This window comes from Dipodomys spectabilis, unplaced genomic scaffold (genome assembly GCF_019054845.1).
Source record: "Dipodomys spectabilis isolate Male_0828 unplaced genomic scaffold, ASM1905484v1 ptg000178l, whole genome shotgun sequence".
Lineage (NCBI taxonomy): Eukaryota > Metazoa > Chordata > Mammalia > Rodentia > Heteromyidae > Dipodomys > Dipodomys spectabilis.
In genome coordinates, this window is record NW_024870855.1 from 12,518,020 (window position 1) to 12,534,826 (window position 16,807).

The following is a 16,807-nucleotide window of genomic DNA, read 5'->3' on the forward strand; positions in this document are numbered from 1 at the left end:
TCTGAAGGGAGTCACTTGAGCCCAGCAAATAAGAAATGAAGTGAATCTATGTATTATAGCCATATGATTTTCAATGAAGGCAGCAAGACCATACTTTGAATAAAGGACAGTTTCTTCAATAAATGGTTCTGGAAAACTGGACAAAGAAACTAACAGTTCTGAATCCTGCTTTCAATGATAAGCCTAATGATGCTTATTACTCAACTGTCTGAGTCTCCTTATCTATAAACAAAGGATACTACTATGGATTAGGATTTTCTGCTGTTTGAAGCTAGGCACAGCTTGTCTGCTCATCCCTTCTAGCTCTGCAGTGGGCCCAGACTGCTAGGCTTGCAGACCTTTGGCTAGAACTTTACTCAGAAGCATCTTGGCTGAAGTCATTGAAGCTGGCTCACTATAGTGTGACTCTGTAAATGGATCTAAGTCTAGGGAATTTATACCCTGGACTGAGCTCCTATTGGTCACCCCTATGCAATGAGAAGACCTGCTAAATCACTGCCAAAATGAGACTTGAGTTATCATAGACTGGGTTTGTCTACTGTATTCCAAGCCACCCAATGAAGATTGGGAAGAACTGGGAGGGATGGAGAAACGGTGAAGCATTCTCTTTAGGGGTGGGATTTTTGAATCATGCATTTTCCCTAGTTTAGTCTCAGCTTGCCAAATCAGAATGCTTTCAACTTAGAGATGTTCCCCAGGAGTCCTGGGCCCGAATTAATCTACTTAACCAAATCTATCCTTTCACAATCTGCTTTTGAGTGTTTAATATTTAAATGAGTTCCCCAGAAGATGTAAGCTAGTGGTAGAGCCCTGGCCGAACATGTGTGGTGCCCCTGGTTCCATCCCTAGCATCACAAAAAATAAAAAAGTTTAAAATAAAATCTTTACGTTTATATTTTATTTTATTTTGCCTGTCCTGGAGCTTGAACTCTGGGTCTGGGCCTTGGCTTTGAGCTCCTTTTTGCTGAGGCTAGCACTCTAACGTTTGAGCCACAGGGCCACTTCCAGTGTTTTGGTGGTTAACAGGAGATGAATCTCAGACTTTCCTGTTGGGATCCTCAGATCTCAGCCTCCTGCGTAGCTAGGATTACAGGCGTGAGACACCGACGCCCAGCTATATAACATCTTGTTAAGGGATTAGCTTGCTGCTAGCATCCAAACCTCGTTAATATGTGATGGTTTTAATCGCGGATGGAAGGCTGGAAAAGGGGAGGATTTGTATGAAAACACTGGTGTTCTCTCCAGGAGGAAACTGAACCTACTAACCAAGACTACCTAACCGCGACTGCTGGAGTGGAGGGGCGTGGCCTGCGGGCCCGGACGCTCCCGGAAGTCCTCTCAAGCTCCGCCCCGAATTAGAAGCCCAACCTGGCTTGGGGCGGGCGTGGCCTGCGGCCCTGACGCTCCCGGAAGTCCTCTCTCTCTCCGGCCGCGCCCCTCCCCTCCTCAGGACGCCGCCAGGGGGCGCCCGCAGACCTGGCTCCGGGGAGCGGGGCTCAGCGCTCGGACTCGGGGACCCTCGGCGGGAAGGCGGGGTCGGGGAGGAGGAAGTGCCCGGAGCCGTCCCCGGAGCCCCGCGGGCCGCGATGTCGTCCCAGCGGCGGCGCGACGACGCAGGGTCGGAGGCGCGGGCGGGGGGCGCGCGGCGGCAGCGGGAGCCGGCGGAGCAGGAGCTGCAGCGGCGCCGGGAGCTGAAACGGCGGCGCCGGGACGCGCAGCAGCTGCAGCAGCTGCAGCACCTGGAGTCCTTGTGAGTCAGCGGGGCGCGGGTGGGCCGGGGCAGGGGTGGGGCGGGGCAGGCGGGGCCGGGGTGTGCTGGGAAGATGGGCGTGGGGGGCGCAGGAGGGCGGGGATGGGGGTGGGAGGTAGTGATGAGGGCTGGGGCCGGGGAGGGATGTGCTGGCGGGGAGAGGTGGCAGTTGAGGGGCGGGAGGGTGTCGTGGGGGGTAGAGGTGGGAGTTGGGGCGGGGTAGGGATGTGGGGGGGTAGAGGTGGGAGTTGGGGCGGGGTAGGGATGTGGGGGGGAGAGGTGGGAGTTGGGGCGGGGTAGGGATGTGGGGGGGTAGAGGTGGGAGTTGGGGTGGCGAGGGAACGTGGAGGTGGGGGTGTTGGCTTGCGTGGGGGGGGTTGAGCGCGGGTCTCGCGCGCGGGTCCTCGGTCTCCCCGGGCCGTGGAGGAGCCGAGGCGGTTGGGCGGTCCCCTCGTTGGCAGGTGGCACAAGGACGCGGTGGGTCTGGGCTGGGGTCTGGGTCAGCTCAGGACTGTGGACGGAGGGGGATTGAGGGGTCGTGGGGTTCCCGCGTAGGGGACGAAAGTGACCCCGTCCTCGGGAGAAGAAACACAAAATGGACTTAGACTGAGAAGACAGAAACCGCCCAGGAGCCAGGGCTGGGGGCTGTGGCTCCTGAGAAGTAAAGGGGGTTGGGGGAAGGGAGAAAGAAGGGAGAAATGGGGCCATGGTCTCCCTCGGGGAAGAAAGTCCCTTGGGTCAGATAATTGGCTCCCGCAGCTCTCCTGGTGAAAAAGGATGCGAAGTTCTCCTTAGAAAATGGACCTGTCGGGGCTGGGAAGGTGGCTCAGTGGTAGAGCGCTTCCCTTGCACGCATGAGGCCCTGGGTTCGATTCCCCAGCACCACATAAGCAAAAAGGAAAAAAGCCAGAAGTGGCGCTGTGGCTCAAGTGGTAGAGCGCTAGCCTTGAGCTGAAGAGCTGAGGGACAGCATCCAGGCCCAGAGTTCAGGCCCCACCACCAGACTCAAAAAAAAAAAAAGATAATGGACCTCTCCTGTGCTTTAGGTTAGGTCCAAGGGTTAGTGAGGGCTGGTTCTCGATTTCTTTAATTTTTTTCTTTTTGTGCTAGTTCTTGGGCTCAGCTCAGGGTCTGGGCGCCATCCCTTAGTCCCCTCCCCCCCCCCTTCAAGGCTAGCACACTACCACTTGAGCCACATCTTCACGTCTGACTTTGCTGGTTAATTAATATGAGTCTCACAGACTTTCCTGCCCAGGCTGGCTTCAAATCGTTAAGTAGCTAGGATTACTGTGCTGGGTTTCTCAGTTTCTTTTAGCTACAAATAAAGTATCAGGGTGTCATATTTTGGTGTGGGGTATTGATAACCTCTTGCAGCTATCTAGCTCCCCCAATACAGGAATCAGGTGGGAATTAGATTGTCAGCCTTTGAGTTTTTGTGTGTGTATATAATGAATGTATAGTTAACCACAGAAGGCAAACTTTTCTGAGTTTACTGTTCCCTAAGTTATTCACCAATCTACTTTCTAGGCCTCATAGTTATTAAGTTATGCACAGAAGTCCTCAGAGTTAATCTGAGGAGACCTTTGATGGAAAAGTGCCTTCCTTCTTGGGCTGAGCCCACTCTTTATGTCTTACCACTATGTGCTTAAGGGCTCATGCCTGGGCCCAGCAATAGGTGCTCAGAGACCTTTTCATAGCCTGGCTCTGTCCAGCCTTTTGTATCTGCAAATGTAGGGGGCTGGAGGTATGGCTCAGTGCTATGGTGCTAGCCTGGGAAGGGTGAGGTCCTGAGTTCACAATCCTGAGTACCTCCAAAATGGAGCCCAACCCAGTATCTTGCAATGTCAGGTGCCAGGTGGTGGTTAATACTGTCAGAGGACCTAATAACTGCAGTTATTCCAAAGATCTGAACTGGTTTTGGGTTTGAGTGTAGAATTAATCAGCTCTTCTTCCAATAGTGTTAGGATATTTATGTAAAGGTAGACGAAAACAGTAGCCAGGAACAAAAAGTTTATTTCAAAGTTACTTTCCTTAAGGGGGGGTGTCATTAGCAGAACAATAGAAAAACATCTGATTAAGAGCATTTGCTTTCTGGTTAAGGCTCAGGAAACATTATTATTAAGCACATGAAAATCATCTGTGGGGAAACTTGGATGTCATTCTTCTCTCCTAGCTTCTTAGGTCAGGTGACAAGGTAGTTTAGGTTTGATGCTTTGGAACTTTATTATGGATGACTCCCATCTTGATTTTTTTTTTGAGGGGGGGGCCGGTCATGAGGCCTGAACTCTGGGCCTGGGCGCTGTCCCTCAGCTCTTCAGCTCAAGGCTAGCACTCTACCACTTGAGCCACAGCGCCACTTCCGGCTATTTTTTCTGCTTATGTGGTGCTGAGGAATTGAACCCAGGGCCTCAAGCATGCAAGGCAAGAGCTCTACCACTTCCCAGCCCCCATCTTAATTTTTCTTGGGTTGGTTGGAGCCTTGCCAGAGCCTAGCTCAGAATAATGTCCTGAACTATTTATGAACATATTTATTTTGTAGCTTGTAGACAGCAGAGACTTTATAAACTACTTTTGCTAATGAGCAAATTGGAGCGTCCATTTCCAGGCCATGTCTGTCTATAAACTAGTGAAACCTAGGTGTTTGACTAATTCCCAGGCCAGTGGCCTTTTCCAGTTTCACACAATTAAGACTGGCTAGGCTGCTGACATGTTTAGGGCTTTGTGTACCCTTAAATAAACTTCTAATCATTCCATGGTAATAATGTTTAATGTAGATTAAATATCCAGTGGTACAGAAAAGCTTGTTTCTCTTTCCTCCAAATGTAATTGAATGAATATGAATTAACGAGCAGGAATTTAAGAAACATACATGTAATAATTTCACATAACTGATTAACTCTTGCTGGTGCCCGAAATCAAGGTCTGGGACTCTTACTTGGCTTTCTTGTTCATTGCTAACACTCTACTATTTAAGCCACACCTCCAGCTCAGCTTTTTGAAAGTTATTTTGGAAATGGAGTCTCACAGACTTTCCTGCCTGAGTGGCTGGCTTTCAACTTTGATCCTTCAAATCTTAGCCTTCTGAGTAGTTTACATACAAGTGTGAGCCATGGGCACCCAACTTAGATTGATCTCCTAAGTCTTTCCATTGCGGGGCTTATAAGGAAATTAAGCAATGCATGAACATTATAGTTGAATGTCGAGGTAAGTGCATATGACATACTAAATCCTCCTCTCAGGCAGTCTTGGGGAACCGTGAAGAAATGTGTGTTCTGTATGTAGAAAATGTTAGAATTCAATAATCTATAAGACAGTGAGCAGTGGCATTCTGTTCTTGGGAGAGGACATTTAGAAATGGAGATTTCCTTTATGGACACAGATGGTCCTTCAGAGGAGATCCCTTTCATTATTTGTCAAAGTAATCCTTAGGCCTCCACAGTGTGCTGGGCAGTGCCCTGGCCTCCTGTACCTGGAACCTCAGGACACAGCACACAAGGATTTGTCCACCTGTCTTTTTTATCCTGTGGTCTCTGCCATTCAGTTGCATTACTTCACCCAAGTCCACTCACAAGGGTGCATAGGGAGGGAACTGGAGGTTTGTTCTGCATTTCTGTATGGAGGATTTGACTCCTCTGGCTTCCTGTACTTTCTCCACCTTACTACCATTCACATGTGTGGTCAGGGGCACAGAATATATGGAGGGTGTTACACATTCTGTTGTCAGATAGCTCTGGGTTCAGATGATTTCAAGGTAAATGTCTGAATCATGCATCTTTCCTGTAGCATTTAGAGTGCGGGCTAAGGGAGAGGAGTGAGAACAGCCTGGAAGGTGACCATCTCACAACTGCACTATACTAAACTCTGCTAAATCACTAGTGTTAATGTACCACATTGTTCAGGTTTGGGCCAGATAGCATTCTGGTAATTTCTTTGGCTTTCTAGGGTTGTCGTCCAAGTTTCTAGTAAGGTGCTCAGTTTCTCCATTTGCTTAATTCGCTTTTCCTTGCTGGTATCCCCCTCCTCTCCCCACCCCCAACAGTTGGGCTCCAGAAGCTTGAGGGTCCTTTCTCATGTCCCTCCACACCAGCTCTGTCAGTTCATTCTTCAGCCCAGCCTCTCCCATCTGCTCCGCAATGTACTATTTATTTACTAGATAATGATTTTTAGAAGAAAACACACATACACACACACACACAATTCAATGGACTTCTAATTTAGCTTTGAACCTCTGGTCTTAAGTGGGTCTCTGCCTCACCCTCCTGAGTAGCTGAGACTAAAGTTGTACACCATGTACCAGGCTGCTTGCCTCTGGGGGAAAAAAAAAGTCTTCCTCTAATTGTGCATGCACAGTTGTAAGATACACTTTTAAGGCAGTGCCATTACTAATAATAGAAGAATTGAAAACGTACAGTTCTTCACTCCCCTTTCCACCAGCGCAGAAACACTGACAGGCTTTCCAGGAATTTGGAACTGGGCTCCTTTGGCCATATGTTGTTTGTACAACTCATGTGGCAAAAATAGCGTATTGTTGGATTAGTGGGTATTTCCATAGTGTTCCCCTCCTCCAATGCCTCTGAGGCCCTGTGGGTAGCCCAGCACTGGTATTCCTGAGCGTTGGTATTTCCGATAAGAATAGCAATACAGAAATTTCGAATACAGAAATGCAGGCCCTGAGTCACTCCTGCAGCATTTTGAGGCTCCACACTTCCAATTTTCTGGAGTCCAGATACTGTGTCAGGGCAGCCTCAGTGCCCTAATGACAGGTCAGTTCCCAGGGGAGGCATTCCACGTCTGCCTCCTTTCTGCACTTTTCCTGACCTGCATTCATGACAAACAAGCAACCTCCCACGCTGTGTTTGGTTCACATGATTACATGTTGATGCTTAAAAAATGAGATTGAGCATCTGCTGCTGATTTTCAACACTTGGTGACCAGCAGCCTCTTCTGGCTGTTTCAGAAGTGGAAGATAGGCTCAAACCCTGGGAGACTCGGAGACTCACAGCTCATTGTAATTGAGGAAGAGGAGAAAAGGCTCCCCGTCCCTTTGTGTACCTTTGTGTACTGCATCTGGCACCAGTCAGCATGAGGGCACTCAGGATGGGGCGCCACGCAGGGCTGGTCAACACAGGTGTGAAGAGTGATGAGGGCTGAGGAGCACAGCAACTGGACAGAGGAGGGCTGGAGTCTGCTGCTCCTGCCCTGTGCTCCTCCAGCTGTATAGGAACATAGGGCACCTCCCCAGGAGCCTGGGCATTGTTGAGTACGTGGATGGCATGCTTGCAAATGGACATCATGCTTGCACATGGATGATGTCATGCTTTGCATGTTGACAGTGTGCTTGTGTGTGGATGTTGCTGTGCTTGCACATGGATGATGCCCTGCCTGTCAGTGACATCGCGTTTTCCTGTAAACCTGCTTGCAGGGCAGTTCTGGCGCCAAGCTAGCCAGGAATTTACAGTGTCACACTCAACCTACATTCACTCCCTTCTCCTTCTAGAAAACATCCAGAGTTCCAGGCAGTAAGTTATTATGTCACTTCTTCAGGATGTGGGATGCACCCGTTTATTCACTAAGATCCTGAAGGCAGATCCTGTTTTATTGCTGATGCAGACATAATCTAGCCTTAAGTTTTTGCTACAACTATTGCTGTGACCTTACAGCTAAGATGTGCTTTCATTAGCATTGCTGAAGTTTCACTTTTTTTTTTTATCTTCTAGTTATGAGAAACCTCCTCCTGGACTTATCAAGGTTAGTGTGGTATTAGTTACTGGCTACTCTATCTGTATTTCCTCCTCAATAACTAGGTAGGAGAAACGGTTGCCTCTTTTCTCTTTTTGTGGAAACCTATGTCCTTTCCCACAGGTGTCAGGTTCTTGTGTGGGGCTTTGTGTCTCTGAGGAATTGAATCAGCCAAGTATCCCTTCCCCAAGGAAGCAGTGCAGGCTCCCATGGGCTCCTCTGCCACGGTTCCCTCATGGTAGCATCTTTGCGAACTATGCCATGTTCCTTGTCTGCCTCACTCAGGCTGGGGTGTACCCCACCCTCGGTATACTTCAGAATAGTGTCTCAGTGCCCTCATAAAGCCCCTGAAGGGACCCTGCATAGCTCCCTGTCGGGCTGCTGCAGTAAGGGGAGCCATCAGAACATACAGGCTGTCTCTAGTGTTCCATGTAGCCTGGCTTGATTCAGTTCTTATGCCCGGCTCCTGCCTGGCACACATCTGGTGTGGTGAAACCTTTGATGGAGTCTTACTCCCATCAGAACATGGTGCTCACGGTCATCCTCCAGGAACAGCTGTCTTGACTTTCAGGTTCTTCTGTGAGGTCTCATTGTTTCTCCTGTCAGGTCACTGTTCTCCCCAGTTCCTGGAGTGATCAAGAATGGCCTTGAGCCCAACTGTGCAGGACAAGCAGGTGGTGGTGGGGTTCTGGACAGGAGAAGCAGAAGCCAGTGCTTTCCCTTGTTGCTTACATGTGCTTTCCTTCCCATAGGAAGACGAGACTAAGCCGGAAGACTGCATACCGGATGTCCCAGGAAATGAGCATGCCAGGGAGTTTCTGGCTCACGCGCCAACTAAAGGACTGTGGATGCCCCTGGGGAAAGAAGTCAAGGTTATGCAGTGTGAGTGTCTTGAAGACAGAGCTAAACACGCTAAAGATAAATTCACATCTACACTGGTTAGGGAACATTCACTTCTAAAGCTACAGGCTGGGTGGGGAAGCAGCTGGCTTGCCTGTTTTCTGGGATGTCACTTTCTTATGTCATCCACTGTTGGCCTCTGCATTTAGAACTGCATCATCTAGTCTCAGGAAGGAAAACTTCACTGTGAGAAACCGCATTGCCTTACAGAAATATCTCCCTTTTTCTTTGTTTTAGGTTGGCGTTGCAAACGGTATGGTCACCGAACAGGCGACAAAGAATGCCCTTTCTTTATCAAAGGCAACCAAAAGTTAGAGCAGTTCAGAGTAGTAAGTAAACCTGCAGTGTTGATTTACATTGATCATAGATTGTGGACAGCTGTGAGCCAGATTGTCATCAGCAAATGAGTTTTCACAGAAAGGCGTTCCCAGAAGCCTCTTGGCCCAAGCATGCCTTGATAACCACACAAATTAGCTCTCCCCTGCCACCCCTGCATGGAGGAATAAATCCAGGTCTTTGTACGTGCATGTCCATCAGCTCTCCACTGAGAGTAAATCTTCATTTCATCTTCAATAGGTTCATTTTTCAGAGTGATCATTCATTGTTCAGTAACTGCTCTGCCGAGAGGAATAAACTCAACCATCCAGCTTCTGAGAATTTACCACAGGGATTTAATAGGGCACCCACATAAACATCACTTTTACAGACACAATATTAACTATTATATGCTGATAAGTTTAATGAAAACTAAAGGCCAACATGCCCACCTAATAACTGTAATATACAGGTTATTTGGATATTAGGAATTGCTTTAGTAAATGTATAACCTGATGGGAAAATGCTTAGGAAAACAAGCATAAAACAAAGAGTTGTGTATGTATGTTAGGAGCTACTTTAATGATGGAACAATGCCTTTGCCTGACTGAAGAGGAGATACACACAGTAGGATCTGTACTCATGCCCCCACAGCAGGGCAAATCATGCTGACACCTCCCCCAGCAGGCACATGTACTTACATGTTTCCTGTGATAGGTGGCATGACATTTTCTGTGTGCTTGAGATGGATCATTCCTACACGGCATTGCATAGCCCATTTCTTCCACTGAGCACTGTTTCTTGGTCATCAGCCTATATAGGTCAACAAATATTACCTCAATCTTCTTAGCCTAAGTACTGTTTTATAGCAGGACTGGACCACTGTTCACTTATATTGCTCATTGCTGATGAAGAATGTTTCCTTATTTTGTTTTTCTATTCAGAAATTGTTTGTAGCCTTAATGGGTAATTGACTTTTTTTAGAAGATGAGAACATGTTAAGCATAAAGCTCTATGATACAATAAAAAGAAGCTGGTTTCAGTGATATAGGAGCTAATTTTTATAGTTCTAGAAGCTTAACCTTCTTCTCTCACCCTTAGGCACATGAAGACCCCATGTATGACATCATTCGGGAGAATAAAAGGCATGAGAAAGACGTGAGGTGAGGTCATCTGACCCTGAACAGCTTCCCATAGTCTTTGAGTTGGAAACCTCCATTCTAATCGTAAATAGTGCATAGTGGGAGGGCAGAAAGTACACCTGAACAGGCCTAAAGCAGGGGGTGAGGGGTAGCAGCAGGCCAGCCTCCTTCTGGTGTTTGCTTAAAAGCAAGAGAGGGGCTTGGTGCCCCAGCTGTGTGTGCAGGTGAGGAGGTGATGCATATGTGGATCTGCTTGTGGCGTGTAGTTAACTCTTGTGTGATTTAGTTTCTAACCCAGTATTTCTGAGGATCTGAGCTTTTCTTAAAATTTATTCTTAGACTTGATAATTTATGTATGGTGTAGTTCTAGAGATAAACAACCATGAAATTGAGCAGTAGGTAAGCTCAGTAAGGATGTGTTGGTTCAGTAATCTATCAGTTGGAAATGATAGATTGGAAACGTGCAGAAATGGACAGTGGAGTGTAGATGTCCTCTAGTGACACAGTCATTCCCAATTCTTCCCCCAAAGCTGCTTGATAAATTACCTATGTACAGAAAAGCACTGTCAGTGACAGATCACATCCCCCGACCTGTTCTGTGTTTAGGATACAGCAGTTAAAGCAGTTGCTGGAGGATTCCACCTCAGATGAGGATGGGAGCAGCTCCAGCTCCTCTGAGTGTAAAGAGAAGCACAAGAAAAAGAAGAAAAAGGAAAAACATAAAAAAAGGAAGAAAGAGAAGAAAAAGAAGAAAAAACGGAAGCATAAGTCTTCCAAGTCAAGCTCAAGTTCAGACTCGGAATGATGGGGGGTCCTCAAGCACTGGAAGAGCAGAGGAAGATGGGATGAGAGTCAGGTTATAGACCCAGAGGGGACAGTCATCACATTGTGGATGCTCATCCCTTCCCATGACCAGCTGACTCCCAGCAGGGTGGGTTGTCTTCCCAGGTGCTGCCTGGGGCTGGGCCAGTTCCAGGCAGGAGAGTGTCTTGGGTGTCTTTCCTGTTGGTCCCTGGAGTTGGTGCCTGTGGAATGCTTCAGGGCGTGGGACAAAGGAGCTGCCCCCAGCCTTGCCCGCCATCCTGGGCAGCTCAGTGCCCACAAGCCTCGGGCTGGACCCTTCTGCTGTTGAGGGTAATAAAAGTTAATGATTTATTTTTTAAAGTGTAGTCATCTATTCATGAACAGCACGGACATGTAGAATGAATTTCAGAGGTTTGACACTGGACTCTTCATTTCTACCCGTTACTTCCCCGAGGCTCCCATTCCTGCTTACAATTTGTAGTGCACTTTTCAGTATATCATGAACACAAAGGGCTTTTTATGTACAAAAGCTGTGAGTGGTATTCTTTTTAAAATTTAACAGTGTATGGATATAATCATCTTTCCATGCACATTCTGGTATCTGATGGTTTGAGGAGAAGGGTTCCTATAGCAACAGTGAAAAATCTGGTGTGACTTAATTACATTTAACTTGCTTGTCTATTACTTCCAAAGTCCCAAGACTTTCACAAGCATTGACTAGAAACAAACATAATAAGCCTAGTAGTAGACTGGATCAGCTATTCCATGCCTTTAACTTCCCACCTCATCCTGCTGCTGGGTCCGTCCACCTGAAATCTCCTAGTGGTCTCCACAGCCACAGAGGTTTTCACATACACACACACACACACACACACACACACACACACACACACACACACACACATTTCAGAGTGCCCTGGGTGGTTACAACAGCTCAGGCCATGAGTCTACCTCAGCAGTAGGTAGCCCATAACATTGTAGACCTTTGTCCTTCCACTCTGGGGTAGGGGGGCTAGTCTGGGTGGTCTTGGACTGTGGACTCACAGGGTTACCCAGCCTGGTGGTACTTGGGGCTAACAGGTAGCAAAGGACCTTGGGGCTCGTTCATGCAATGATTCTGCCCAAAGCTGGGCACCATCCCACAATGCCTGACTGTTAGCCAGTGAGCATGGATGAAGTATGTGGTCCCAGTAAGCCTTGTGCTATGGACTGCCCTTTCTAGGTAATTCCCTAGTTCCTTCTGGTTTGAGAACCTGAGCTTACATCACCCTCTAGTGTTGAAAGAATGACAACACATTAAGCAGACTCAATAGTCTATTATAGAATTTGGACAACATCCAGTCCTGAAATAGTACAAGTGACTCAGAGAACATAGCTTGGGTAGAATTTCTGGAAAGACATGCACCAATAAGGCCAGATGAAGAGTGGAATAAATACCTAATTCTTCAATGCTCAGATGATGTAATACATCAACACACATCAAGTACTTTCAAGAAACCATGACCTTAACTAAAAGTCAAAATAACAGGAATAAAGCCGGAAAATAACAGGACAGTAATTAGTATGGCGAATTAAAAGCAGCTGTTCTAAGGAAAAAACTTCAAGAAAATTCAGAGAAATGATTCAGTACTCATAAGTCAGGGCTGGGAATGTGGCTCTCTGGTAGAAGGCTGCAGAAGTTATGCCAGTGGAAAGGAATAGAGGACCTAGAAATAAACACATGCATCTGCACCCAACTTATTTTTGACAACTTGCTTAGAAAACACATTGGCAGGCTGAGAATGTGGCTTAGTGGCAGAGTGCATGAAGCTCTGGGTTCAATTCCTCAGTACCTCATAAACAAAAAGCCAGAAGTGGCATTGTGCCTTAAGTGGTAGAGTGCTAGCCTTGAGCAAAATAAGCCCAGGGACAGTGCCCAGGCCTTGAAGTCAAGCCCCAGGACTGGCAAAAGGAAAAAAAAAAAAACACATTGGCTAAAAGTCTTCAACAAAAGGTGCAGGAAAAATTGGATTTACACATATAGAAGAATGAAACTAGATTCCTATTCCACTAATAATAAAAACCAACACAAAATGGGTTAGACTTAAATGTAAGTCTCTAAAGACTTAATTGTAAAAAATATTTTCATTAGACTTTTATTGGTATTAGTGCAAAAGGGGGGGGTTCATTGTGACATTTCCATATGTGCATACAATGTACCTCATCAAATTCCCCCTGTAACTCTCCCCTTACCTATTAAAACAATTTCATTGTTCTATTTTACTTTCCTGTCATAAAGAAATGCAGCTGAGTGCTGGTGGCTCACACCTGAAATTCTAGCATTTCAGAAGGCTGAGATCTGAGAATCATGCCAGCCTGGGCCTCTTGAATAGCTAGTTACAGGCATGAGTCACCAGTGCCCAGCTCTATGTATAATTTAAAAGTTTCCTATACATACATATAGATGTATATTCTCCCTTCCTACTTTCCTCCTTCTTTTCTCTCCTGCCTTTCATCTTTCCCTGCTGAAGGAAACAAAACGGGGAATGAATATGCAATGGTGACATATTTACAGCCAAACATCCTATGCCTATGCTTAGAGAGCTGCAGATTGTCTAACAGGTGCCCATTTCAGTCAGAGATACGTGACTAGGATTAACCTTCAATGCATGACTTACTACAGGCTACCGGGGTGTAGCTGATTTACAGCTACTCACCCTATCTGCTTCTGCCTCAAGCTTCCAGCTGAGAGTTCCTTCTATTTAGGACTGTTCCTGACAAATGTGGGAGCAAGGCAGAGCTAGAGCTTGGAAACAATCTTTGCAGCTACAGGTGGCCAGATTGGACTCTGGGAAGTGAGATGTCTGGGGAAGTTTGCCAAATCACTGCTGAGGTAGGGTCCTGAAAAAGCTTTTGCTGTCCTGAAAAAAATAACTTTCCCAATCCCCTGCCTTGAAGAAGGGCTTTACAAAGCCTAAAATTCCTGTGGACAGCTTGCAACCCTGAGGAAAATGTCCAGAGAATTAATAAAATGTTGGCTCTTTAGCTTTTGAGTCAACAAAGGTTTTGCCTACTTGTAGATGTTTTGTGACCGTATATTTACTAGATTGTAATGAAATCTTTCTTTTTTGTCGGTCGTGGGGCTTGAACTCTGGGCCTGAACGCTGTCCCTCAGCTCTTCAGCTCAAGGCTAGTGCTCTACCACTTGAGCTACAACGCCACTTCCAGTTTTCTGGTGGTTTATTGGAGATAAGAGTTTCACAGATTTTCCTGCCTGGGCTGGCTTTGAACCGAGATCCTCAGATCTCAGCCTCCTTCATAGTTAGGATTACAGGTGTGAGCCACCGGTGCCTGGCTAAATCTTTCTAATTTTACTTGCAATCAGATACATTCCTGACTGCATAGCAATTTAAAGGACTAAAAAGTCTGACCTTTCACCTTCACATATACAGAGCCTTGACTCCTGAGGTTCTATTTAGTTCGAACCTCTGGCCCCAAAGAAAACAGCCAGAGGAATGTGGAGAGGTAGGAAAGGATTTTAACCAATATAGCTGTGTTGTGTAGTCAAATGATATTAAGTATTCATCTTTGGGGTACAGAAATAAGCTTTAGGTTTAAACAGGAAGAATTGGAACAAGGGCAAGAGGTATGCATAGCTAGACAGTTCCAGGCAGTGTGGTCTGGTTGATCATTCTAACAGTTCTGATTCTGTGAAGATTTGAAGAGGTTTTACTGTTCAAGGAGACAATTCAGTTCCCAGGAGAAGATGGCTTATTTGGAGGATAACCTCATTGTGGGTGATCTGTTCAATTATTTCTAGAATCCAATGTGACTGCAGATTGGAATCACAGGCACTTTTTTGGGCAGGGGGTGGGGATGGGGATCTCTGATAGGACATTATAAAAGATGTCAGTAACACCAGCAGCCAGTGGCTCATAGCTCGTTACTAAGGAGGCTGAGATCTGAGGATCGTGGTTCAAAGCCAACCTGGGCAGGAAAATCTGTGCGCTCCATCTCCACTCACTAAAAGGCCTAAAGTGGAGCTGTGGCTCAAGTAGTAGAGTGTTGGCCTTGAGTAAAAGAGCTTAGGGACAGCATGTAGACCTTGAGTTCAACCCCCTCAACCCTCAATATGACACTATATGTCAGCAATACCCATTGTACCTATCTTTGTGCCTTCATCCGGCACATCTTGAGTAATTAACATTCCTACATGCAGAATTATGCAAGTGTCTGACCTAAAGTAAAGGAGAAACCAAGTAAAGGCAGAGATGCCTGTTCAGCTTTTATCTTGGTTTTAGTTACTTTGCAGGCCTCAAAGTAAGGAGTTGGTGCTTTTTAGCAAAAGTAGTTTCTAAGTATCTTTTTACTCACAATTTGTTATTCCTCTTATAGCTGATATCAGTCTTGTCCTTACAAGTAAAAAACTCATCCTTGACGAATTTCCTTGACACTTTTGATAACCAAGACTTGTTCATCATGGCCAGTTTTCAAAGCTGAAACAGGAATTTGTAGACCCCAGGCCCAAATGCAAATGCCAGGAGTTCTGTATGCCAGGTCTGGCCGATTGCCTCTAAGTGGCAAATAGACAGGCCGTGAAGGGCAGAGAAAAATTTTCTATATGGAAGCCATGGGAAGATAGCATTTCAGTATGTCTTCAGACCTACAGACATTTGTCTTAGTGTTTATAACAGGCATAAGGGAAAGAGATGGGCATAATGGTCCTAGATGAGGTATATCTGGTTTATCATTATGTCATTTTGGGAAGGGTTTACAAGTTGTCATTCCTGTCATCACTGGTCAGGCTGTTGTCTGGAGTGTGGTCTGTCTTGTGGAAGCTCTGAAGTTCCCATTACTATGATGGTGATAAGTTCCGTTCTTTTCAGAGTCCAGCATGACAGCATACTGACCGCAGGGAAAATGGCTACAGGAAGAGACGTGTACAAGATGGAGAGAGCTGAAAAGCATTTCTCTTGTAATTCAGGGGCTCCGCAGAAAGCAGCTCTCAATCACCATTAGTTTAGACTTTCTCTCCAAGTCCTGTCCAGACTATTTGAGCAGCTTCCTACCTGATAACCACATTCCCAGCCCAGTATCTTCAGTGCTTTACAATCACAGGTGTTTCTTGTCCCTGCAGCTTTCCAGGCATGGCAGTGCTCAGGTTCATAGACTTTTCCCTAAGCCCTGGATTTTAAACTCTGGCTCTGCGCATTCCAAGCACCACTGAGCCACACACCCCTCCAACCCATCCATGATTAACTCTTTTGTCAGGCTTCTTTATTGTTTATCAAAATATCAAACATTTGGCCAGACTAACCACTGTGATTGGATACTAGAACTCAAAGTTCCTTTTTTTTTTTTTGTCAGTAGGGCTTGAACTCTGTGCCTGGGCGCTGTCCCTCAGCTCTTCAGCTCAACGCGAGCGCTCCACCACTTGAGCTACAGCGCCACTTCTGTTTTTCTAGTGGTTTGTGGGAGATAAGAGTCTCATGGACGGGCTGGGAAGTTGGCTCAGTGGTAGAAGCGCTTACCTTGCATGCCTGAGGCCCTGGGTTCGATTCCTCAGCACCACATAAGCAAAAGGAAAAAAGCCGGAAGTGGTGCTGTGGCCCAAGTGGTGGAGCGCTTAGCCTTGAGCTGAAGAGCTGAGGGACAGTGCCCAGGCCCAGAGTTCAGGCCCCACAACCGGACCCCCCCCCCAAAAAAAAAGAGTCTCATGGACTTTCCTGCCTGGGCTGGCTTTGAACCGTGATCCTCAGATCTCAGCCTCCTGAGTAGCTAGGATAACAGGCGTGAGCCACCGGCGCCAGGCAGAGTCTAGTTCCTCATCGGTGCCATTTATTATCATCAGTAGTCCCAGATGAGGCGCAGAGGTACAGGTGCAGTCACCTGTCCAGGTGCGGTCAGCACCTCCTGGCGAAGCACACCGGTGCAGGTGCGGTCAACCTGTCTAGGCGAGGCACACGGGTAGCAGCAAAAAACAAGTGCGCTCCGCTGGCGGAGGCTCCTCGGGCCCCGGATGGAGCCAAGGCCGAGGACACAAGGGCCATTCCGAAACCGATTCCTTCTCGGCCCCAGCATGGCCTACTGGGACCCCGCTTGCCAGTACCGGTATTTCCCAGGGAAATGCAAAGAGGGAGTCGGCCGCCTGGACTTTCCAGCGCCTAAGTCCGGCACG

General features: G+C 47.0%; 1 protein-coding gene across 1 annotated transcript; it reads left to right on the forward strand.

The window, feature by feature from the left end:
• Positions 1-1,488: 1,488 nt before the first annotated feature.
• On the forward strand, positions 1,489-11,009 carry LOC122120844 (retinitis pigmentosa 9 protein). The gene is made up of 6 exons (XM_042695069.1): positions 1,489-1,750; positions 7,468-7,498; positions 8,242-8,371; positions 8,627-8,718; positions 9,806-9,867; positions 10,453-11,009. Exons 1-6 carry the CDS (start codon positions 1,587-1,589, stop codon positions 10,649-10,651), a joined length of 678 nt encoding a protein of 225 aa, XP_042551003.1. The 5' UTR covers positions 1,489-1,586; the 3' UTR covers positions 10,652-11,009.
• The last annotated feature ends 5,798 nt before the right edge of the window (positions 11,010-16,807 follow it).